Here is a 26,129-nt window from a genome sequence, read left to right as displayed (position 1 = left end):
AGGCTCTGAGCCATCAGCCCAGAGTCTGACGCGGGGCTCGAACTCACAGACCGCGAGATCGTGACCTGGCTGAAGTCGGACACTTAACCGACTGCGCCACCCAGGTGCCCCATAAGCCATTCTTAATTGGCAGGCCAGATTTGGTCCACAGGGTGTAGTTTACCAATCTGTAAGATAAACCCAAATCATGATTATTTGCCTGTTGGGTACATATTTATATTAAAATTGGGGCACCTGTGTGGCTCAGTCGGTTGAGCATCAGACTTCAGCTCAGGTCATGATCTCACAGTTTGTGGGTTCGAGCCCAGCGTCGGGCTCTGTGCTCACAGCTTGGAGCCTGGATCCTGCTTCCGATTCTGTGTCTACCTCTCTCTCTGCCCCTCCCCCACTCATGTTCTGTCTGTCTGTCTGTATCTCTCTCTCTCTCTCTCTCTCTCTCTCTGTCAAAAATAAATAAACATAAACATTAAAAAAAATTTTAAATTACAGTGCATGTGATGTTCTAAAAGTTAATTTAAAATAATATAAGTACATTATAGAACCTGGAAAAACTGTATCAGAAGTTGGGGACAACTTCTCCCTCTCACTTGGTTTTTCCTACTAATATAGATCTACTCTTTATAGGCTAATGAAAATTTGGCCTCTTATACTTTCCCTAGACCTAGAGCAATGTTGTTCACTCGGAATTCTGAGTTCTAAAGAGCATGATAGAATAAAGATGTCAAAAAGAGTATAGTATCAATGCCACCTATAAATTGTAATGCCACAATTTATGATTTAGTCTTCTGAAGATTAATGGGAAGGTGATTAATAATTTGGGAGAAAGACCATTGATTCTGTGGAACCCTTAGAGTCTAAATTTATTACATAAATTTTAAGTTTAGGGGCGCCTGGGTAGACTCAGTGGGTTAAGCATCTGACTCTTGATTTAAGCTCAGGTCATGGTCTCACAGTTCATAAGATTGAGCCCTGCATCAGGCTCTGTGCTGACATCATGGAGCCTGCTTATGATTCTCTCTCTCCCTCTCTCTCTCTGCCTGTTGCCTGGTAATGCGCACACTCTCCCTCTCAAAATAAACAAATATTGGGGCGCCTGGGTGGCTCAGTCGGTTGGGCGTCCCACTTTGGCTCAGATCATGATCTCACAGTCCGTGGGTTCGAGCCCCGCATCAGGCTCTGTGCTTACAGTTCAGAGCCTGGAGCCTGCTTCGGATTCTGTGTCTCCCTCTCTTTCTGCCCCTCCCCTGCTCAAGCTCTGTCTCTGCCTCTCTCAAAAATAAATAAACATTAAAATAAATAAACAAACATTAAGAAACAAATTTTGTTTAGTAAGACTTCAAGATAAAATATGAAGCTCTTATGTAATCTCTGATGTCTTTACTTCCAACGTATCTACATATTAAATAATTTTTTCTTTGTTTAAGTAAAATTTAGGTCTCCAGAGGTATTCACTTTAAGTTTTTATCCCCCTACAAAGTTTTTATCCCCCCCAAAGTTTTTATCCCCCCCCCCAGCTTTACTAAAGTGTATTGAAAAGTTTATTGATAAGGTAGTAGAAAAAAAATTGAGAAATTTAGGGTTAGATTTTAAATTTAAAGTTTGAGTTGCCAGCAGTTAAAAATAATGTTTGTAGAGCTTATGTTACCGTCTAAAATTATATTGATGATACCCTCTTAAAAAAACAAGAATTCTGGGGGCACCTGGGGGGCTCAGTCAGTTAAGCGTCTGACTCTTGATGTCGGCTCAGGTCGACACGGTTCATGAAATCAAGGCCTGTGTGGGGCTCCGTGCTGACAGCATGGAGCCTACTTGGGATTCTCTCTCCCCCTCTCTTTGCCCACCCCTCAAAATAAACAAATAAACATTTGAAAAACTAAAAAAATGATTCTTCATGGATTTATATGATCTGAAATATAAGCTTAAGCTTTAACTTATTTATTGCTGATTGCGGAATCCTTTCTCATTTTAGTAAGCACTATCTTCATTTCAGAAAAGGATATAACTAATTCAATAGCAAGAGTTTCTAAAAATTCTTCTATACTTTTGTATTCCATTGAGATAGTCTGTTGTTAAATGCCTTTTGTATAATGCATTTTGTGCTATTTTGTAAAATAAATTGAATCTATAACTTTTCATTTTTTTATAGGCCCAAGCTCGTTGCCACAGAATCGGTCAGAATAAAGCAGTTAAAGTCTACCGACTAGTAACTCGTAACTCCTATGAGAGAGAGATGTTTGACCGAGCCAGTCTGAAACTGGGTCTAGATAAGGCTGTGTTACAGAGCATGAGTGGAAGAGAAAGTAATGTTGGTGGTGTATGTATATTTTCTTTTTACTTGGAGCTTTTATGTTCTTATTTGCTTTTAATTTAACGTCAAGTTGCGTATCATTTTATTTTGGTCCATCCTGAACACTAAATAGATGCTTTTATGTAAGGAGGCATTTCAGAATAGACCCATATTTAGCTAATGCTTGTGAATCATTTTCTGTCATATTGCTACAGGCCTTGTGAACTCTGAGAATGTGTTTTCAAGGTAGAAAGTCTTTGCTGTGCTTTTAGGTTGTTTGTATCATGGCATAGCAAAACAGAATTGGTGAATTTTTCTGCATTATTTCTATAAACAGGTTTTCAGCTTTTTTTCGGTGTCAAACTACTGGCATTGGCTTTGTTTTGTTATAAGTAAGGTTTTTTTTGGCATTTTTTTCCCTCAAGATTGTTGTCTCATATCTTATGCTTGTAACAACTGTAGAATCCTACTACTAAAAATAACTTTGAGAGGTTACCTGCCCTATAGGCTTTGTTGTAACTGAAGCTATTATAGGTACAAGGCAAATCTTACTTTAAAGATAATAAGGAAAAGTCAACAATTTCAATGTATTCTTTCAGAGAATTCTTTCTTATTTATACTGTAAACCCAAATGCAGTTTAAACATGACTCTTTGTATTTTGAAATTTTTTAGGGGTGCTTTCTCATTTTATGAATTTCAAAATAATATTGTTACCAAAACTATTTTCTCTTTAGATTCAACAGCTTTCCAAAAAGGAAATAGAAGATCTGCTTCGAAGAGGTGCATATGGTGCTATTATGGAGGAAGAAGATGAAGGCTCTAAATTCTGTGAGGAGGATATCGATCAGATTTTACTACGTCGTACAAAAACTATCACAATTGAGTCAGAAGGACGTGGGTCAACATTTGCCAAGGTAACAGTGATATTTTATAAATATACCAGTAATGTTTACTACTAAAAATAATTCCACTCTTACTCTACTAATCATTTGCAGAGTACCTACTTAATGTTTACGAAGTAAATAAAATGTTCTTTTCCTTCATTTCTTTTTTCTGATTTCTCATATCAAATTTCACATATACTGGAGTAAGAATAATAACCAGGAATAGTTCTATGTATTAGAGTAGAACACTTAAAATAAGATTTAGAAATTAAAGAACATCTATGCTGAAGTCAGAGCAAAATGTAAGAATATAGGTTAAATCGTCTTACGTTAACTGACAGTGATTTCAAGTACTTAAAGAAGAGAAAGGATTTCTAATTTCATCTTAAATATTTAAATCTAATCTGGGGAGGGGAAAATTTGTGTCTGGAAAGGAAGTGTTAATAACTACCTTACTTGGGGAAAACACTTCAAAAGTTTACTAAATTCCTAGATTCACCTCTACCCCCCCCCCTTTTTTTTTACAAAGAGACATGACAAACCTATATCTTATATTCATCTGAAAAGTTTATTATTGCAATATTCTGTGTCACCTGCACTGATCATACAGGCTTTCTCCTTTTCCCTTTACTTCCTTTCTGTATCCCCCTGTCCACTTTCAACCTGGAAGTCTATCTTTATCTTTATGGAGAGCTCTGTGTTACAGCAGGTAGTATAGAGACTATATCCAAAATAATATCAGTCTTCAAATGAAAATTTTTCTTTTATATTCCTTCATCAAAAATGAAATCATGTGTCAGGTACTTTGCTAAATACTGGGAATACTAAAATCAAAGGGTTCTAGTTGCTGAAAAAGTAGAGAAGAAAATGATTAATTTTGCATAAAATTGAAGAGCCAGAGAGTCAGGAAAGCCTTTGCAGAAAAATAACATCTGAGTCTTGAAGGCAGTGTGAATTTCATTGTGTTACAGAGAGCATCACAAGAAATGAATCCTGTGTTGCTAAACTATAAGGAAGATTTCAAGGACTATGCATAGGCATGTGTCGATGCACAGGGAGATGAAAATGAAAGGATTAGGGAAGGTTAGATCCAAATTGTGAAGGGCTGAAAAAATTCCATTTTGAGGAATTTGAACTTGATCCTGAGGCAGTTAAAAAGCTTTTAAATCCCTTCAAGCAGAAAATGGACAAAATGAATGCAGTTTAGAAATTTAATGCTAGCAGCAATGTAGAGAATGAGTTTGAAAGGAGGAAAAACTAAAGGCAGGGATACCGATTAGAGGCTTATATAGGATACAATGATGGGTGAACTAGGGTAGCGGAGTGCCACTTGAATCAACAGGAGTTGATGACCAGTTAGGAATGTATGGAAGGGGGAATCAAAAAGGACTTGAAGATCTCAGGCTTAAGTAGCTAGAAGGGTCATGGTATCCCAAAGTAAAATAGAGAATGCAAAAGAAGGAAGTTTATGTGGAGAAAACAATATACTGGGCCTTTACAGGGGATCCAAGAGGAGGTGTCTGGGAGAGTTGTTTAGGATACAGATAGAGATTTGAGAGTTCACAAAGAATAAACCTGAAAAAAGTAGTATTGTGGAAACAAAAGGAATAGTGCAGAAGTATAAGGCTGAGAACTACAACTGGTCACGATTGGGTAGATGTACCATGGCTTTGACTTCTTTCCTGAGAAATCTTGTTTACTCTGGGTTCCTCGGCTCTACCCAAGTTGTCAACACACTGCGTCCAGCTACTACAGAAATCACCATTGTTGGTTATTCCATGCCTAGAGAAAATCTTAAATTTGTTTTATTTTTTAGTTAATGTAGGCATATGTAAAGTGTTTAATGACCACAGGAGATTCCCAAGTTTACCATGCTAATGAGAATCATCATGAAAGTCAGAATACCAGAGTTTGAATTCTGACTCTGAAGCTGAGTGACCTTGGACAGTTAACCTTTAGGAGTCTTTCTTGTCTTTAAAGAGGAGAGCATAGGGGCATCTGGGTGGCTCAGTCGGTTAAGCTTCCAACTTTGGCTCAGGTCATGATCTCGAGGTCTGTGAGTTCAAGCCCCGCATCAGGCTCTGTGCTGATAGTTTGGAGCCTGGATCCTGCTTCGGATTCTGTGTGTGTGTGTGTGTGTGTGTGTGTGTGTGTGTGTGTGTCTCAAAATAAATAAATAAATATTTTTTAAAAAGACAGCATAATAGTCTTGGCCTTTTCTACTTTATAATAAAGTGCTAGATGAGTATTATTTTACTCAAGTATACTCTAGTCATAACCAGCTGTGCTCTAAGAATGTGAAATACTTAAGCATTTAAATTTCTATTTGAAATCCTCAGACCAGGGAGTAACTTGTATTTGAAAAAAGAGCTGGCTGAAGAGGTGCTTAAGTAGCTGAGCGAGTCCAGAGAATGTGCCTGTAGTTGTCCTAGAATTTGTTCATTTCCACAGTTGTGTGGGAATGCCACTATGTAGTGGACATTTGGCATATTAGAATATGGCACCAGTATGTAGTGGCACCAAAGGTGCAAAGTTAGTAGTATTTTATACTTTTTCCTGGAATTTCCAGACTTCCTCTGTGCTCAGTTATTCTTAGTGGTTTGGATAAATGAAGTAATTCCAATCCATCTCTTTGCATTATCAAATAATTTTTAAAAGAAGCCATATATATGGAGCAGAGTGCATAATGAGACTGTTTATTTAGACTTCGTACATATCCATCAAATAAAACTCATTATTGGTAACTTGATAAGTGCTTATATCACCTGAACTTTATTTTGAGATAATTTTCATAAGGGCAATAAGATGGATCCTAGAAATAGAAATGTTCTAGTCTGATTTTTTTTTTTCTGGTATAGAACAAGACTTTGAATTGCTTAATTTACAAAAACAAACCAGTCTGTATCAAGCTTCAGTGGATTGCTTATTTGTAAAGGCCCTTCTGTGCACCCACTATCTTTCTGCTACTTTCTAATGTAGAAAGATGGATTTCAGCATATAAAATACCTTCCTTTGTAAATAATAAAAGGATTTAATGACTAGAGGAAAACATTTAAGGAAAAATATTTTTGGAGGAATAAAAATGTTAAGATTTAACATTTGGAATTAATCAGTAAATCTATACCTGATAACATCTTCTACAACAGGCATTTTATTTTTATAGGCATTAATTCATTAAAATCCTTCAGAATTTTGAAAGTCATCTTGAAAATAGGCTATATGTCATTTAACAATAGCATCTAAAATTATTTAGAAATATTTTTTAATTTTATTTGAAAAGTAAATTTATCGTTTTTCTTACAATGAATATAACAAAAGCTGCAATTGTGAAGGATAGTTTCTTCCAGGTAAATTATTTTAATTATCAACAGTTACTTGGTAGCAGAATAAAAGTGATTATCCACAGTAACATAGGATTTTTTTTAAGATTAGCAATCATAATCTAATATGTTCCAGAAATCTAATTGTTAATTTTTAATGGCTTTTCATATTTAATGTCTTTTCCTATTAAATGTCCATGTAAAGCAGATGCTCATTTGCTAGCTTTGTTAAATCTCAAGAAGCATGTTATCAGTGAAACTATATAGTACAAAATAAAACCCAAAGAACGTCAGTGAACTTTTCAGTGTTCCTGGAAGTTGATGAATCTGATTAATGAAGATTTGGAAGTATGGATATCATATGTCCTCAGTTATGATAAATTCATTTCTGAATTAACAAGTAGAAGTCCCCTAATAGTTTAAGAATTACTTGAGCAAATTTAGATATCTCTTCCTTACACTCATTCATAATACTTTGTCATCAAATACTTCTATGTAGATGATGATGGCTACTACTTTTCATTTTATCAAGTTGGTTAGCCTATGCTGTTTTAAGTTGGATATGGGTTTTTATAATATGTATTTTATCATGAAGAGGAGTCTGGCTGTACTATTTCTTGTTGCCACTGTGACAAATCACCACAGCATACATTTATTCTCTTATAGTTCTGGATGTCAGAAGTCCAAAATGAGTCTTTACAGGCTAAAACTCCAGGTGTCAGTAGGATGGGTTTTCCCTGGAGGCTCCAGAGGAGACTCTGTCCAGCTTTTTTGAGTGCCTACGTTTCCTGTTTGTGACCATATTATTCCAGTCTCTGCTTCTATTGTCACATAGCCTTTTCCTCTTTATAAGGACAGTTGTGATTACACTTAGAGCCTACAAAGCTACAGTTTTAGAGCAAGCAAAAAAACCAAAAAACAAAAAAAAAAAAAACCATAAAATTTAAATTCATTTCTTTTTTTAAAATTTTTTTAATGTTTTATTTATTTTTAAGACACAGAGAGACAGTGCACAAGCAGGGGAGGGGCAGAGAGAGAGGGAGACACAGAATCCGAAGCAGGCTCCAGGCTCTAAGCTGTCAGCACAGAGCCCGATGCGGGGCTCAAACTCATGAATTGTGAGATCATGACCTGAGCTGAAGTTGGACACTTAACCAACTGAGCCACCCAGGCACCCCTTAAATTCATTTCATTAAAATATTTATTGCTATCACTTCTGTTTCATAAGTATGCCAGCAAAATGTACATTTTAAACATTTATAATATTTCAACACTTATTATATAGCATCTTAATAACCCAGCCTCAAAAGAATGTTTGATGGAATGAATATACTTAATATTTGGTAAGTAGTGTCATGAACAGAATCTTTTAAGTTCATAAGAGGCATTTAGGATTTTAATTTTGTTTCTAATTCATTTGTTAGACACAGTCTAAAGATTCAAAGTACAAATATAGACAGTGGTATAATAAAACCTGTATACTTATCACTCAGCTTCAATAAGTATCAACTCATGCCAAACTTGCTTCATCATTACCTTATCCATCCTTCGTATTATTTTAAAGGAAATCCCAGATAGTATATATACAGGCATATGTATAATATATATGAAGATTTCTTTAACACACCCACAATACTTACCATTACATTCAAAAATCAAATTCACAGTGATTCCTTCATATCATTAGTGTTCCACTGTTCAAACTTTCAGACTTGCAGGCTTACCTTGAGTGTCATAAATGGCTTGTTTGCGTATAGCTGCTTTATCATCTCTTTAATGTGTAATTTTCTTTTAAAATGCCATCAAGATGGGTTTTTTAATGAAGATTTTTATCATTTGATTATATCCCAGATAATTAAGCATTATCTGTAAGCCATTTACCAATTATATTCTCTTTTGAAAATAATTTGACTACATTCTTCCCTTTAACTCTTGTAAGTGTTCCCATGCATTTTTCAGGCTCTTTTCTTTTTTAAAGCATCACGTATCTTTACTTTTGTTTCATTTTTATAAAGCACTTTGATGACTTCCTTTGAAGTGGCGTATCTATTTTCAGGGACTTAAGTTTCAAATAACGGTTATTAGTTTGTAAGTGACAGTGTTGAGCTGCAATATCTAAAGTTTGTTCCAACTAAAAGATTGTATGATTTCTACAGTATTTAAGAAAGTAAATCATCTGTATTTTTTTTTGTTTTTCTGTAATCTCTTAAATTTTTACAGTGACTATGCAGTATTGTTGTAAAGAAAAGCGTTTTTAATGTAAAGACAGACTGATATTTTTTTTATTTCTTATATCCTGTATTGCATTTTCTTTAGGAGACCTATCTCTTTAAAAATGTGATGGAAATAAAGTAGGAGTATACCAGAAAATGAACTGTATAGGGCAAGCAGTTTTGAAATTCTTGTTATAACCTAATTTCTTAATATTCATGTAGTATATCTAGAAAGCATATCTCTGTCCTGTGTACCTTCTTGACCAAAGAGATTTGATCCTTACTTATTAAAAGCTTGAGTTAAACAACAGTAATAACTTACTTAATCCTTTCCTAAAAACTCCAGCCTATGTTGGCAGTGAGCCTTTTGCCGTGAGCAGATGCTGTGCTGTTTCAGACCATAGCATTTGGGGTATCCTTTGAATGTATGTGTGTATGCTGAATTCAAATTCTATCCCCAATAAATGTGAGGAGATAATGTTGTAAATATACTTTGATAGATTTTCCTCTAAACTTCAAAACATTTTGAAAAACTGCCATTATGTATTTCAGGCAAGTTTTGTGGCATCTGGAAATCGGACAGATATTTCCTTAGATGATCCTAACTTCTGGCAGAAATGGGCTAAAAAGGCAGAAATAGATATAGATGCCATCAGTGGCAGAGTAAGTATTTCTTTCACTTTAAAAAATTATTGTTAGGATACTTTCTAATATTATTATAATATTTTAAGGTATTCAGACTGTACTTATTGAAATAAATTTACTTCATAAATAAATTGATGTGGAGTATCTGAATGATCATATATTGAGTTAGACACTGCTTCAATTTAATACCTCTGGTATCTATCATGATAGGTTGTAATACAGGGAAAATTTAAGTTTGAATACTTATTTTCTTAAAATTGTAATGTGTTTTTTAATGTCTTCAAATCATCAGTTATGTTTATTTTGCTCTTTAACTTTGTTTCCTTGGAGTCCACTCCCATTAATGATGATCCAGTCAGATACAAAAGGAGAAAAAAAAACAGTCAAGAAAGTGGCAAAACTATTTCTTTTTTAACTTTACTTAGAGCTAAGAAAGGGCCAAAAAGCTAAAATACAATTTGTAGAACTAATAATAACATAACTGTTTACTTCATAAGACACCTGTCTAATTATTTATATATAGGAATCAATGTTTGTGAATCTTATCTATTAGCAAGATAACTATTAAATGATTAAAAGAATTCTATATTAAGCATTGATGCATGGGATCTATTTTAATAGATAGTCTTTTTAATTAAAATGTAAAACTTTACAACGAGAAATAATACCACTGCCATACACAATCGTTACTATTTAATGTGTTTCAGAAATATGTGTAATTGTATGTGAAACAAATAAGTAAATTTGAAACGATATTTATAAAAACATCATTATTTACATATGGCATGTTTATATGTCTAAAAAGGCAATGGAGGGGCACGTGGGTGGCTCAGTTGGTTGAGCATCCGACTTGGGCTTGGGTCATGATCTTGCAGTTCCGTGAGTTTGAGCCACATCGGGTTTGCTGCTGTCAGCCTGTCAGCGCAGAGCCTGCTTCAAGTCCTCTGTCCCCCTCTGTGTGCTCCTCCCACACTTGAGCTCTCTCAAAAATAAATGAGCATTTAAAAAAAATAAAAATAAAAAGGCAGTGGAATCTGGAAGCAATGGAATTTTTTACTCATTAAAAGTATAGGAGCGCCCTGATGGCTTAGTCGGTTAAGCCTCCAACTCTTGATTTCAACCCATGTCATGATCTCATGGTTCATGATATCAAATCCATGTCTGGCTCTACACTGATAGCACGGAGCCTGCTTGGGATTCTTTCTGCCCCTCTCCTCACTCGCTCCCTCTCACTCTCTCTCTCTCTCTCTCTCTCTCTCTCTCTCAAATAAAATAAACATTTAAAAATAAATAAATGAGTTTAATGAATTAACTGGATAGAAGATAAATACACCACTTAGCCTTCTTAAATATTGGTACTAACAGAAGTAGAAAAATATAATGGAAGAAAACATCTATTCACAGAAGGAAAAAAAGATACAAAACACTTAGGAGTATACTTACTGACAGATATATGTGATTTAGTTAAGTAAATTATCAAATTTAATTGGGAGATTTGTCAGTTGGCAAGAAAACCACATATTTTAAGCATTTTAAGAGTTTGTAAACATAGGGACACCTGGGTGGCTTAGTCGGTTAAGTTTCCAAGTTTAGCTCAGGTCATGATCTCGTGGTTCATGGATTCGATCTCTGCATTGGGCTCTGTGCTGACAGCTCAAAGCCTGGAGCCTGCCTCGGATTCTGTGTCTCCCTCGCTTTCTGCCCCTCCCCCACTCGTGCTCTATCTCTCTGTCTCTGTTAAAAATAAATAAATGCATTTTTAAAAAATTAAAAAAAAGAGTTTATAAACATAGAAATGCAACCAAAATCAAAATGTTAACAGTTTTTTCATATAACCAGACAATATGTAAAGTTTCCCTGGAAAAATGAATTGTCAAGAATATTAAATGTTTATTTTAAATGCACTTTTAGGAACCTGTCTTACAGCAATAATCATACAGGTACAATGATAATACAGTACAGTGATGTTCATTGCCACATTTTTTTGTTTTAGGAAAAACTTACAAACTAATTAAACCTCTTACGATAGAGGATTAGTGCATGCATTACTGTCTAATGCAATAAGTAAAAATAATCATGTAGATCCCTATGTACTAGTGATATAGAAAGAGCTCCAACACAGTTAAATTTAAAATATGAGGGAGATATAGAACAGTGCCTATAGTGTGATATTTGTGAGTTTTCAAAAGTCTCTGTTGGGGATCCAGAGACACTCGTATGCATTTATGCATTCATCCAACTATGAGTCAAGTGCCATTCTCACATTAGGGACAGTGTGCCCAAGACAAAGCAACCACTGCTTTTATACAACTTATGAATTCTCGTAGGTGAGACAGAAGTAAACAAGTGCATAAGATAGTTTCAGAGAGGGAAGAAAATGAAACAGATGGCAGAGAATGCTGGGAGGTGTAGAGACAGCATTAAGCGACGTGGTCAAGGGAGGTCACTCTCAGTTGTGCTGAGATTGAATGACCAGAAAGAGCCAATAATGTAAAGACATGAGGAAAATCTTTCAAGGTACAGGGAATGGCAGTAAGCCATTGGTGGAAATAAGCTCTGGTATTCCAGAAATAGAAATGACATGGCAGTGTAGGCAGTGAGGAGGTGATAGGCAAGGTCGGAGACCATAGATATGGGTCACATTATAGGGCCTTGTATATTACCCTGGGGAGTTAAGCACTTTATAAATAAATTTTATAAGCACTTACTCATTTAATACTTGTATAGTTACATTTTCTTATTTATGCTTTGAAAAAGACATTTAAAGGTTTTCTGAAAATGAAGTACAAAGAAGGCAGACTAGCATTATTTACTATCTATTGAAACATAATGTATTATAAACATGATTAAAACAGCATGCTACTGAGAAAAAGATATAAAGAGTAAGAACAAAATAACAGAAAAAGATCAAATTATAAGTTTTAATAAAGAAATATTAGAGAAAAAGGCATTATATAATAATCATGACTAGAATATTGAGTTAACGTTGGGGGGAACTTTATAATGATATACTCTATACCAAGTAAACTCCAGTTTGTGATAAAAAAATTTTTTTTAATTCTTTGAAAGCATGAAAAAATGGAAAAACTAGATTTCTGTTTTATCAAATACTTGGTGGGAAAACATTCTAAATTAGAAAGAAATCACAAAGGAAATGTTTGGCATATGCAAATACATAAGACTACTTAAGTACTTTTTCCATTAAGTACTCCAAAGTACTTAATGGAAAATAAAAGGGCAGTTAGACTGGTGAGACTTATTTATAGCAGAAATTTATATGAAAGTCAATATTGTTATTATATGAAAGCTCATATAAGGTGATCAAAAATACATCAAACCTCAAAAGATTGTGGGCAGAAGACTTGAAAATTTACTCAAAAAATACAGTTAGGGTTTTTTGGGTTTTTTTGTCTTTAAAGAAGCTGGGGTGGGGCAAAAGGACAACTCTTTCTTACTGAAAAAAGGCTGATTAAGAAATATAGAAGGAATAAGAGAAGAGTTCTACCATGTATTGACCACAGTAATAATTGTAGCAGACAAGACCCATTGATGAATTCTAAAATTAGTGGGTAAAATTGAAGGAGAAACAGACTTTTTACATATTCTCAAAGAATATCTTCCTAATTTGGACATATTTCATTGAAGGTAAAAAACATGTCAACTTAAGTTGTTTTGAATGAGTTAAACTGAATTAAACATGGTGAGGTTCATACACTTAATTACCTTGCTTTTTGTGTATTAATATAACTCTTTTGGAAAGGACTAAAACATGTTTTTGGATCTATAAAATATTTAAATCCTTTGACCAGTATTGGTATTTTTAGATATTTCCCTTTTTTGGATTTATCTTTAGGATAAACTTAGATTACAAATATTTATTTTAATGGGGCACCTGGGTGTCTCAGTCGGTTAAGCATCCGACTTCGGCTCAGGTCATGGTCTCACGGTCTATGAGTTTGAGCCCCGCGTCGGGCTCTGTGCTGACAGCTCGGAGCCTGGAGCCTGCTTCAGATTCTATGTCTCCCTGTCTTGCTGCCCCTCTCCCATTCATGCTCTGCCTCTCTCTGGCTCAAAACTAGGTAAACATTAAAAAAAATATTTTTTTAACAAATATTTACTTTAGCATTATTTATTTTAAAAATTGAAAACGAAGGCTCTTGGGGGGGCTCAACCTGTTAAGCATTCAACTCTTGATCTCAGCCCAGGTCTTGATCTTAGGGTTGTGAGTTCAAGCCCCTCTTTGGGTTCCACGCTGGGTGTGAAGCCTACTTAAAAATAAGGCGAAAAAAATTGAAAACAATCTAAACTATGAATTAGGTAAAGAAAACTAAGATGCATAAATATAGTTTAAAAATATATTATGGTTATTATATAAAGCATAACACAATAACTCTCATATTAATGATAAGGCCAAATACCAAATTCTTTTCATCCTATGACTGTGATGTCACAATATTATATGTGTATGGTAATAAGCATTTTAAAGGAATGTAAAAATTTTTAAGTTGATCTGGTAGGTTGATGAAATTGTTAGTAATTTATTTTTCTGACTTTTTGTAATTATTTTATTGTTTGTACAATTTGAAAGGTGAAGATATAAAACATTGTTATAAACAAAATAGTAAAAGGACCTTTAAGTAATAGCTGTTAACAATTTTACAGAACAGCTTGGTTATTGACACTCCAAGAATTAGGAAGCAAACAAGACCCTTTAGTGCCACAAAAGATGAGTTGGCGGAATTATCTGAAGCCGAAAGTGAAGGGGATGAAAAGCCCAAACTCCGGAGACCCTGTGATCGTTCCAATGGCTATGGAAGAACTGAATGCTTTAGAGTAGAGAAAAATCTTCTAGTTTATGGGTAAAAAAAATTTTTTAATGTTTCTTGTTAATAGTCTATATAAAGTTACAGAAAACGTACACTGTATTCTAGTGTATTTTTTCATCTTGTTAGAATCAATAAAAATCTATTTTAAGTAGATTTAAAATACCCTACATTTATATGCTTAACATATATTTAATAGAATGATGGAGTAGCCTTAAGTTTTAAATTATAAATGTATCACTGAAGTCAAATTCCTTGTTTTTCTGAGAGTTGCATATTCAATAATATAAAATGGATAATCTTGTTATCCATTATTGAATAAGACACACTTGAAATCACTATACCATGGTTCTGCATTTTACACTCAGGGAAAAAACTTTATTAGGTAAATCCTATTCATGACAAATGTGTTTTTTGTAGTTTTCAAGCCTTTTATCCATGAGTTCTGTTTTTCTCTAGAACTTGACTAAATATTAATGTAAGTTTACCTTTTTTAACCAGATGGGGCCGATGGAGAGAGATTCTGTCTCATGGTCGTTTTAAAAGGCAGCTGAATGAGCATGATGTAGAAATAATTTGCCGAGCCCTCTTAGCTTATTGCCTTGTTCACTACCGAGGAGATGAGAAAATTAAAGGCTTCATATGGGATCTCATTACTCCAACTGAAGATGGGCAGACACGAGAGCTACAAAATCATCTGGGTAAGAACATTCTTTCTTATTACATTTATGTTTAGTTATATAGGTGGCACCATAGTACCCTATAAAGTGTTGAAGCACTGTAGAGTTAACACTAATGAATCCTTAAGCTTCACGCTCAATTCAAGTTCCAACTTAGAAAATACTAGTGTTATCAGTTTGGTTGGGTTTCACATACAGGTTTACGTGCAGTTTGGTTATTGATCCAACATAAATCCGTTCGCAGGTTGTTGTCTCAGAAGTCTTCCTTCATCCATGTTCATATAGATCTATCTCATTTTTAAAACTCCTTTTTAGTAGTTCATTGTGTTGCTGTTTCATAGTTTATTTAGCATCTGCTTTTAATGATGGGCACTTAGGCCATTTCTCACTGTAGAGAATTAAAAAACAAGTTTCAGTGAAGATCCTTCTGTGTTTATCCTTGTTCATGTGAATAAACCTTTCACTAAAATAAATACCATGAAATGGAATTGTCGAAGGATAGCTTATGTACATCCTTAGTACCTAAAATGTGGTCTATGGGTTAATAGCGTCAGCATCTCCTGAGAGCTTCTTAGAAGTACAGAATCTTGGGCCTCAGACTTACTGAATCAGAAACTGAATTTTAACAAGTTCCTTAGCAATTAGTATGTATATTAAAGTTGAGAAACACTGATATATACATTTTAAGTTTTCATAAATACTTTAATTTGCCATCAGATATGACTATACCAGTTTACAACTGTAAATTGTATATATAAGGTATATATAAGTCCCTTTTTCTCCACATCCTTTCTAATAGAACATTCTTTTCTGCATAAAGTAATTCTTTCATAGCATAAAGTAATTGATTTTTCTGTAAAGATAAAAAAGATTACTACGCCCTGAAAGTTGTTACAATTTTGTTCTATTTAATCAACACATACCTGTTATAGTGTCTACTGTGTGCTTCTCGTGCAAGGTAGTGGGAAGATAAGAAGAAACAAGATCCCTGAGCTCATCATGAACTTTGCATTCCGGCCAGGTAGATAGACATAATAAGAAAGGAGATAAATAATTACAGAATGTGATAAGTACTGTGAGGTAAATAAAATAACTTCTGAAATGGAGAAAACAGAAAGCACCTATTTTAGATTAGGGTGATCACTGGAGGCTGTCTTAGTTGCGGGCAATTAAATCAGTAACGTGCAGAACTGACTTCAGGTAAGGATGGAAGATGGACACAAATATAATCTCACTCTTCCTTGAAACCCCACTTACATGTCAGTGAAGAGAAAAAAAAAATTAAGGCATTACACTTGATAAATTCTACAGACAAAAGTCCTAGTTTCTTCAACAAAGTGGGGGCAGGCAGGTAAAGAGGCTATCCAAAACCCGTGGCTCTCAGCCAGACATGATTCTGTGCCCGGTCCTGCCACCATTTAGGATTGTCACTGCTTTGAGCATGTCACTAGCATCTAGTAGGTAGAGGGCACGGGGGTATAGACAGCCCTGCACAATAAAGAACTATGCAGTTCAAAATACCAACAGTGCCGAGATTGAAAACCCTGCTGTAACCTAAAAGATTTAAGAGTCCTCAACTGCTTGCATTGTGGGGGTCTTATTTCATTCCTGGTTGAAACAAACAGCCCAGGGGATTTTTTAAAAGTATCTTTTTTAGATAATAGTAAATTTGAATATCAGGTATTAAGGAAGTATTATTTGCCTTTCTTGGGGCTGATAATGGTTATTTTTTTAAAGGAGGCTTTGTCTTTCATATATATCGCTAAAAGAGCCCCACATTGAGGGTCGAGATTACTTAAGTAAATAAACTTTAAAAGGGGGATGGGTATCTGACTGGCCTAGTCAGAGGTGAGTGCAGCTCTTGTTCTTGGGATTGTGAGTTTTAGCCCCACGTTGGTGGTAGACATGACTTAAATAAATAAATTTTAAAAATTAATAAATAAAAGATAGTCATATTTGTTCATGAAATGATTGGTGTCTTAGATTTACTTCAAAATAATATAGAAGAAAAAAAATAATAACATAGAAGGTTGGGGAGTGAACAGGGTATAGATGAAACAAAATTGACCATGAGCTGATAATTATTAAAGTTGGATGACAGGACATTGTGATCCTTCATATTACTCCATCTGTTTTTGACTATGCTTAATTCCATAATTAAAAAGTAAATAGGCATAAACCCTCAAAAGAAGAGAGAGAATGGGAGAGGAAATAGCAACACAGTTTTGGAACCTGGAAGCAAATAGATGAGTGGTGACTAACTCAACCAACCAGAGAGAGTTGAATCTTAGGTCAGCAGTAGGAAAAGGCAACGACCGACTGGTTTGCTGCACAGATTACCCAAAAGTTTCAGCTTGTGACATATCAGGAACCTCTGAAAGTAGGTGTAAAGGACAGAGGTTTTGACTACAAGTTGTTTAAACAGAGTTCAGATTGCTAAATATCCTCTTCAGTTCTGTGCCATCAGGATGAAAAATGACTTAAAGTTTGTTCTCTAGGGAGAGTGAAGTGGAGGGTCTCTGGGTTGCATTGGTAGTTGAGGTATGGAGCTCCTAAATGGGGACCGAATGAATGTATGTATATTGAACAATGTCATACTCAAGGAAGAAAACTAAAGAATTTTCTTTGCGGAGTCTGATCAGGGCAAAACCTAACAATATGAAGGGTAACAGCAGATTGCCCTTCAATGAGTCCCGTCAGACCATCTGTGTCAACTTTTTGGTCTGTCTCAAATACGAGCAAACAACCAAGGATACCAGACACCCGAGGAAAGTTTCCAACATGAGAGATGGAGACGAGAAACAAACCATCTAAATGAACTCGGAGGAAATAAGGACTATGCAAGGAAAAGAACTTTTTTAAACCAACATTAATATCTTTAAAGATACTTCAAATGTACTGTGATTTTGGAGGAAGAATAAGGTGCTGTAGAAATAGTCAAGCACAACAGATCTCGTGTAAATTATAAATTAGCATGTAGCAGAAGTGAAAAAATAAATAGGATTATGCGATGAAATCTGAAGCAGTTTTGTTAAAGAGAAGTTTATATGGAATATCTACATATTTTATTAGGAAAACTTAAGTATGTATATTTTTAATTATGCACTGGTTTCCAAATCAGAGTGAGGAGGACTCTGGAATATAGAACAGTATTAACATAGAACAGAATAGCAATTTAAGGTGGAGGGCATTAATTAGAATCAAAAAGAGATACTACACAGTAATAAAATGACTGATCCATAAAAGGAGATATAACAAGTATGAACTTTATACACCAAACAAAACGGTCTCAAAATATAAAGGCAAAGTTGCCAACATTGTCAGAAGAAATGGACAGGCCACAGCATGCTTCTGTTTACCATTGTGGTAAGATTCCTGGCTGGTAGAGGACAGCAAGGAAAAGAGATACGAGGTAGAAATTGAAAGGAATCAAAACTGTTTTTTCAGCAATTGTTAAAAATTGTAAGTGAAACAACTCAAGCATCATTGAGTTTAATAGGTAGGTGGTGGTATGCAGTGATACTCAGACAATAGATTTTTAACAGCAGTTAAAATGGATAAATTACAGCCTTGTGAGTCGGCAAGTATTAAATCTCAAAAAAATACCAAAGTAATCAATAATTTGCAGAATTGCATGTGAAATACAATGTGTAAACTTAAATATTTCTCCGACCTATGAATACAAAGAGGCATGGAATGAAAAGACAAATTCAGGGTAGTGATTATCTCTGGGAAGGAAGGAGTGAATTGAACTTCAACTATGCGTATTCATTTCCTTTAATAAAACACTGACCAAATATGGAATATGCTAAGGAATATATTTTCTGTAGTTTTGAAATATTTCCGGGGCGCCTGTCTGGCTCAGTCAGTAGAGCATGTGACTCTTGATCTTAGGGTTGTAAGTTTGAGCCCTACGTTTGGTGTAGAGATTACTTTAAAATAGTAAAAGAAAAAGAAATATTTCACAACAAAAGTATCACGTAAAATGAATATAGCTCTCTTAAACAGGAATCCACAATGACTAAACCTAATGCAGTTTTGAAAATCAAGAGGCCAAAACTTATTTTGTAACTAGAGAAACTAAAAGCAAAGCAGAGGTACAGGTTTTAGCTTTTGGTTTTTACATTTGGAAAACAAATAATGTGTTTTAGAACAAAATGGAAATCACAGTGATTAATTTCAGATACAAAATTATTGGGTGTTTGCGGGGAACTGTTAATATGTGTGTATAATCATCATGTTAACTTACCTTGCTATTGGGTCAGTATTGTTACCATTAATATTTTTTTTTTAAACATTTTTTTTTTTTTTTTTTTTTTTTGAGAGACAGAGAGAGACAAAGCGTGAGCAGGGGAGGGGCAGAGAGAGAAGGAGACATAGAATCTGAAGCAGGCTCCAGGCTCTGAGCTGTCAGCACAGAGCCCGACACGGGGCTCGAACCCACAAACCATGAAATCATGACCTGAGCTGAAGTCGGAGGCTTAACCAACTGAGCCACCCAGGCGCCCCATGTTACCATTAATATTTTAAAGATCTCTATACAGCCTGCACAGACCTCTGAAAGTCTCCAGAAATTTCTTGTGTTGAAAAAAATGTGCCAAATTGCAAATCTTTCTACAGATTATCCCTGATATCACGTGTCCTTCTCATTTTAACAGGCCTGTCAGCCCCAGTACCCAGGGGTCGAAAAGGGAAGAAAGTAAAGACTCAAACAAGCTCATTTGATATACAGAAAGCAGAATGGCTTCGAAAATATAATCCTGAGCAGCTACTTCAAGATGAAGGATACAAAAAACATATAAAACACCACTGTAATAAGTAGGTAGTAGGGTATTTTTAACACAACTCTTCAGAAGTTTATATTTCTGAATTTATTAAAAATCTTAAAGCATGCTGATTTTGAGTACAGAGACAGTGTGGTCTAGGACCAATCCTAATCTTAATCTTACAGGGTATCCTTCAGCAAATCATGGTATACCTCTTGTGTCACTGTTTTCATCAACAGAGAGAGAAATAAAACTGGCCATAATCTCATTATATCTTACTTGGATATTAAATAATGATGATTGTGAAGATTTTGGAGAAACCTATTTTATATATATGGTAGTAATGAGATTTATTTAATCAGAAGTAATTATTTAATTACAAAAATTCTGTATAAAATTCTTTTCCAATTTTAACCTCATGGATGAATTTTCTTTAATGATTAATATCTTTGTGTCTTTTGATTTCCTTTCCCTCATTTTAGGGTTTTGCTTCGTGTAAGAATGCTGTATTATCTAAAGCAAGAAGTCATTGGAAATGAGTGTCAGAAAGTATTTGATGGAGTTGATGCAAGGTAAATTAATTAAATAACCTGTTGATATTTTCAGTAATATACTGAAAATAGCAAAAATTCTATGACCAGAAAACTGTCTATCAAAGTGGCTGCTTACTCAGTGAAGTTCACAAGAAGAAAATTCTACCAAAATTACAGAATTCACCCTTGCCAGTTTGTTGCCTTTCCTCTGTTAGTCTCAGTCTGGCTCTTTCACTAATAGCAGTATCAGTCATCATCATCATCATCACCATCATCATCTGGCTCTGTCACAACAACAGCAGCAGCAAATCTAAAACTAAATCTAAAACTGAACCTTCCCTGTGTTCATTCTTTTCTTCTTCCCTCCTAACCCAGTGGAAGAATGGTGACTGACTTTTATCCACATATGATCTGTCCGACACCCTGGTCTCTTTGTTCCTTATTCTACTTCTCTCTTCTTCCTGAAATGCTATCTTCTTTAATTTTTTTGTAATACTGTCTTCTGTAGGCATTCATGCAACTATACCCATCCGGTTGTCCTTTTTCCTCAGCGCTCTGTCCCTCACCCACAATGCTGCAGCCACACTGGTGTTTCTGTTTCTCCAGCACGTCAGGCTCATTCTGTGCTGTGCCTCCTGGTACACTCTTACACCTCAGCTTCCCCAGAACTGTCTCTTCAGGTCATTCAGGCCTCTATTCAGCTTCTACCTCCTCAGATAGGCCTTCCCTAGCCTCCTTAGCTAAAGCAAGCCTAGCAGTCACTCGCTACTACATAACCTTACTTTATCTCATTCATAATGCCTATGAAATGCTTATTAGAGTTATGTTTATTTGTCTTTCTCTTCCCACTACAGTTTAAGCTGCTTGAAGGTTAAACATGCTATCTGTCGTATTGATCATTTTTTCACAGCCCCTAGAATCTGGGACATAATAACACCCAATACATATTTGTTGACCAAGTGACCCCTCTTTTCCCTTGGCCTCCACTTGTGGAGAAACTATGATCTGTGAATTATCCCTACATTTCCTCTTTCATTAATCTCCCCCTGGCCCCCAACTTCTCATTTGGATTTTAACATATTTGCATCTCCCTCAGCATAGATCCAGACACACACACACGCATGCACACGCACGCACGCACACACACACACACACACACACACAGTGCTTTTGGACCTGTGTCTTCTCACGCTACTGTATTATCACTCCTTGATTTCTGTGTCTGTGTCTCCTTTTTCTACTCTGCCATTTCCTACGCACTCCCCCACAGCTCAGCTTCCACCCCCTCTCTTCTGCCTGCCCACTCGTCCACCAGTAAGCTTGCTGCTGAACACACGGAGGAACCCTACTGCTTATCTGACTTCACCTTTGTTGGCCACTGCCTCCTTAAAATGTGTCTGTAGCAGCATTCACCTGGACGTGTTCTTTCTAGCTTCTTTCTGCTTATTGTTCTGCAGGCTCCTCTTCACCCTCTTAAATGTCTTCTCATAGGCCCTCTTGTTGTCACCTCCTTTTCTTGGATGCTGTCTCTCTTCTGTGGTGTCAGGTGTTTTTTTAATTTTTTTTTAAGTTTTATTTAAGTAATCTGTATGTCCCATGTGGGGCTCAAACTCACAACCCCAAGATCAAGAGTCGCCCACTCTTGCAACTGCCCCATCAGGTGCCCCATCAGTTTTTGTTTTTATACTAAGGGTCTTCCAGATCTGTCTCCAGTTCACATCTCTCTTGAACTTCAGGTCCACATTTCTCACAGGTGCCATGATTACCAACGCCTCCAGGCTTTTGCACTCTTGCTGGAACATTCCCTTTCCCCCTTTCCTCCATTCTCCGGGCTCTTCCTGCTCAGCTGACATCAACTCAGCCTCCAGGTCAGGCACGTACCCAGAGAACCCTGTCACACCATTCACCATGCAGTAGTGCAGGTACCTTTTCATGAGGGCAGGGAGTGTCTGCCTCATTATTGCTATTATTGGCACTTAATGAGTGCTGTTTAAATATATTTTGAATTAGTGATCTGGCCTGGGGAAGTTAAAGACAGTTTTATGCAAGAGACAGCATGTGAACTGAATCTTTAAAAACAGAAATCAACAACAGGAGCACATGCACCTCATTATGGTCCTTTCCCTAGCAGTTAACAAACACTTCACATGCATTTGTCACTTAACAATCAAACACAGGGCAGGTATATGCTCTTTACAAGTAGGAAATCTTTCTACTGCTGATGCTTATCACAGTGTTCTGAGCTTACAGTGCCACCTGATGGTTGGTGAGGGGAACTACCTGACCCTCTTAAATTCTTTCCTCTTGCCTTCATCTTTTGGTTCTCACACTTTTTAGTCCTGGTCAGGAAATCAATCAAAAATAAATATCTTCTGTAACTGTATTTTTCCTCATCATTTTTTCAACTTTGACCAAATCACGGGAAAATCATTCTTTCTCTATTTTTCTTCATTAAGCTAGAAAATACTGTGATTGCAGCCCTTCTGGGTTTTTTTAAAGAAGATTAGAGGTAATAATGTTACTTAAGTGCAGATAATTTCCTTTAAGAATCTAGAGAAAGGTCTACATCCTTTTCTCCATATTCCTTGGGTTAAAACTTTTTTCTGCTGGCAAAAGATTTATGAAAAATAAAAAGTAATTTCCTATCCACTTTTCATGGTTTTTAAAAAATGTTTATTTTTGAGAGAGAGAGCCAGAGCATGAGGCGGGAGGGGCAAAAAGAGAGGGGGATAGAGGATCCAAAGTGGGCTCTGTGCTGACAGCAGATAGCCCGACGCAGGGCTCAAACTCACAAACTGTGAGATCATGTTCTGAACCAAAGTCAGACACTTAGTGACTGAACCACCCAAGCACCCCAGAAAATGGCAAGTTTTTGATTCATAATTTGATTAAAACATTCAAAGTGCTATTTGTATGCTATATATAACTATCATGCCTAAAAAATGACAATATAATAAAGGACTAAAAACTGTAATAAATCCGTTCCGTGAATGCTGTGGTAATATGGCTGTTTTCAGGAGTATGAAACAACTACTAAAGAGCATTTTTAATTTTGCAAACATAATTTCCTTTGCTTATCATGTGAAATTACTACTCTCCCAGAAACCTTTTATAAGTAACACATACAACACCACTAAAAAGGAAAATCGGCCATACATGGAAGGACTGAAATGTTTACTTCTTTACCATAGTGATTCAAGCCATTGTCTCCCTTAGCCTAACATACAACTTATGTCTGACAGGAATTAGCAAATAAATGTCATTAATTTTCACACACAAACATCATTCTTGTATTTTATTCAACAAAGAAGATGGAGTTGGATAGGATAAATTATTTCAGGAAATCAAATAATTCTAGTTGAGAATTTCTCTGTTTGACATTCGTGATTTACCAGTTTTCAAAGAATCAGAGATACGATAAAACATAATGAAAATGAAGTAGAATTTCATCTTGTCTCGGCACCAAAATTTCATAAGTTAATTAACAAAGACCTATATGGATATATTTGAAAAAGTGAGGAGTTTCCTACTTACAATTAAGCTGTGTAGCCCAAGGTCATTTGTAAGTTGTTTGTCTTTGGAAACTCAAAATAACTTTTTCATATAGAAATAAATTGATAGGGGCTTCTGAGTGGTTCAGTTGGTTAAGTGTCTGACTCTTGATTTTGGCTCAGGTCATGATCTCACAGTTTATGAGATCAAGCCCTGTGTCAGGCTGTGTGCTGACAGCATTGAGCCTGCTTGGGATTCTCTCTCTGCCCCTCTCCTGCTTTCTCTCTCTCTCTCTCTCCCCCAAAATAGATAAATAAACTTAAGAAAGGAAGGAAGGAAGGAAAGAAGGAAAGAAAGAAACTGATAAATGGTCAATATGTTCCCGGGCTAGTTCACAAGAACCCAATATTTAACCACTAATATAGTGGAAATAAAGGACAATGGCCATGAAAACAAAAGGCTTCTAAGTCTTATGAGTAAATAAAACATGAAAATGGGGGCACCTGGATGACTCAGTTGGTTAAGCATCTGACTCTTAATTTAGTCTCAGGTCATGATCTTGCAGTTCTTGGGTTTGAGCCCCACATTGGGCTCTGAACTGACAGCATGGAGCCTGCTTGGGATTCTCTCTCTCTCTTTCCTTTTTGCCCCTCCTCTCTCTCTCTTTCAAAATAAATAAATACTTAAAAAGGAAAAAAAAAACAACTTTCCATTTTCCTTTACTTGTAAGCAATGCTTAATTTTTCAGTGGGTTTTTCTTACCAATAGCAGTCTAGAAGAGATATGACTTGTTTTGCAGCCCAAAGCAATTAATTTGCCCTTCTAGGGCCTCAGTTTGCTGGTGTACAAAATGAAATACTTGAGCCAGCTGATTTTTGTCAGGCTGTTTGCTGACATAAGATTCTACTTTCCCATAAAACATTTTGTCTGTATCTAAAGGAAACCAGTGGAAAGAATATGCTTCGTTAAGAGTAAAGTAAACCTGTTAGAACATTTCTTCTGTTGAGTTTAGGAATATTAATTCATTTTATGCTAACTTTGTTTATGTTGTGCGATTTTGTAATTTTTATCGGTGGCAATTATGGAAAACAAAAAGATCAATGAAATGAAATCTTAACATCTTTTTCTTAAAAACCATAATGCTGTTTACAAACTAGGTAAAGTTTTGCCTCCTCTTTAACTTGTTTGTAATCATTCATAGTGCCATATCGTGATTTCTTTTTTAAAGTGACATTGATGTTTGGGTCCCAGAACCAGACCACTCAGAAGTTCCTGCTGAATGGTGGGATTTTGACGCTGATAAGTCCCTTCTTATCGGAGTTTTTAAACATGGTAAGTGAGAAGTAAGGTAGGTAGAGTCGTCTTCTGTGTATACTATAATTCAACTAGTTCTCAGTTTGATGATTTCCACCTACAGCTTTATTCCAGAAACACTCATATTATTATCAGTATCAGGTACAGCATACACCACCAAATTATGTCTGTCAGTCACTACACTTCTTCATGAAAGGGTGGCAGAAGTCTCACATAACTTCCCCTCAGGAAGAGTTCTTAGGTCAAGTGTGTTCTGTGTGATCGGTTTTCCTCTTTTTCAATTTAACTGATAAACTTAATCTAAATTTTTAAATATACACATGCCAGATCATGTAATTTGTGATAATTTCTGGAAAACATGCTTAATGTATATCATTTTAACATATGGTCCGTTTAGTCCAGGAACATTATCTGCCATAAATGTGTGGAATGCTTATATTTATACATCTTTTTTCTTTTTATCCTTTTTACTTTCACAATTGGTGATCCCTCCAGGTTATGAAAAATATAACACTATCCGAGCAGACCCAGCATTATGCTTCTTGGAAAGAGTGGGAAAACCTGATGAGAAAGCAGTTGCTGCAGAACAGAGGGCAAATGATTATATGGATGGGTATGTGCACTTCAGGGTCTTGATTTCTCCATGTATCTCTATCAACATCACATATTCTGTCAGTGATGTTTATCTTTAAGTAATGCAGTGGTAAGAGAATTGGAGTTTACAATCGGAAAGAACTAATGATACTCATCTGATAAGTTAGTGCTTATCCAGCAGTATGATCAAGGAAGAGGCTGGACCTGCCCCATACCCATTCTTGTGATGAGTCCTTCATTTTTCCATTCTTAATGGTCATGGCCATTAAGGCCATAAAATTCTGAGGGCATAAGAGGAAAGAAGACAGCTAAGAATATTACAGTTGAAGAGAAATATGATGTTTTTCATTGTAACAAGTAAGGGCCTTTGCCATCTTTGTTTTCTTACCAAAAGAGAAAAGTAAGAGACTATGTTGAGGTTAATATTACCACATTTAAAAGTGAACTTGGTACTAAGAGTCCATTAGAGGTAGCTTTCTTCTGACTTGCCATAGAACCACCTTCATGCTGTGGCTTCGAGTCCTCAGGCTAAAGAACAGAAATTTCAGTCTGAAAACACACTAAAAGGTCCTTGCAA

At 35.7% G+C, this 26,129-nt stretch overlaps 1 protein-coding gene across 11 annotated transcripts in view; it reads left to right on the top strand.

Annotated features, from left to right (window-relative positions):
- Positions 1-26,129, top strand: part of CHD9 (chromodomain helicase DNA binding protein 9) — a 232,426-nt gene that overhangs the window by 171,018 nt on the left and 35,279 nt on the right. For all 11 annotated transcript variants that reach the window (XM_027044406.2, XM_053210485.1, XM_053210487.1 and 8 more), the window contains 9 exons: positions 2,147-2,314; positions 3,023-3,202; positions 9,258-9,368; positions 14,013-14,209; positions 14,675-14,874; positions 19,512-19,671; positions 20,102-20,191; positions 24,873-24,976; positions 25,454-25,571. In XM_027044406.2, coding sequence (XP_026900207.1) covers positions 2,147-2,314; positions 3,023-3,202; positions 9,258-9,368; positions 14,013-14,209; positions 14,675-14,874; positions 19,512-19,671; positions 20,102-20,191; positions 24,873-24,976; positions 25,454-25,571 — 1,328 coding nt within the window. The remainder of the gene's footprint in view (positions 1-2,146; positions 2,315-3,022; positions 3,203-9,257; positions 9,369-14,012; positions 14,210-14,674; positions 14,875-19,511; positions 19,672-20,101; positions 20,192-24,872; positions 24,977-25,453; positions 25,572-26,129) is intronic.

The sequence above is a fragment of the Acinonyx jubatus genome, chromosome E2 (assembly GCF_027475565.1).
Source record: "Acinonyx jubatus isolate Ajub_Pintada_27869175 chromosome E2, VMU_Ajub_asm_v1.0, whole genome shotgun sequence".
Classification (NCBI taxonomy): Eukaryota; Metazoa; Chordata; class Mammalia; order Carnivora; family Felidae; genus Acinonyx; species Acinonyx jubatus.
This window is presented reverse-complemented; position numbering and strand designations above follow the sequence as displayed.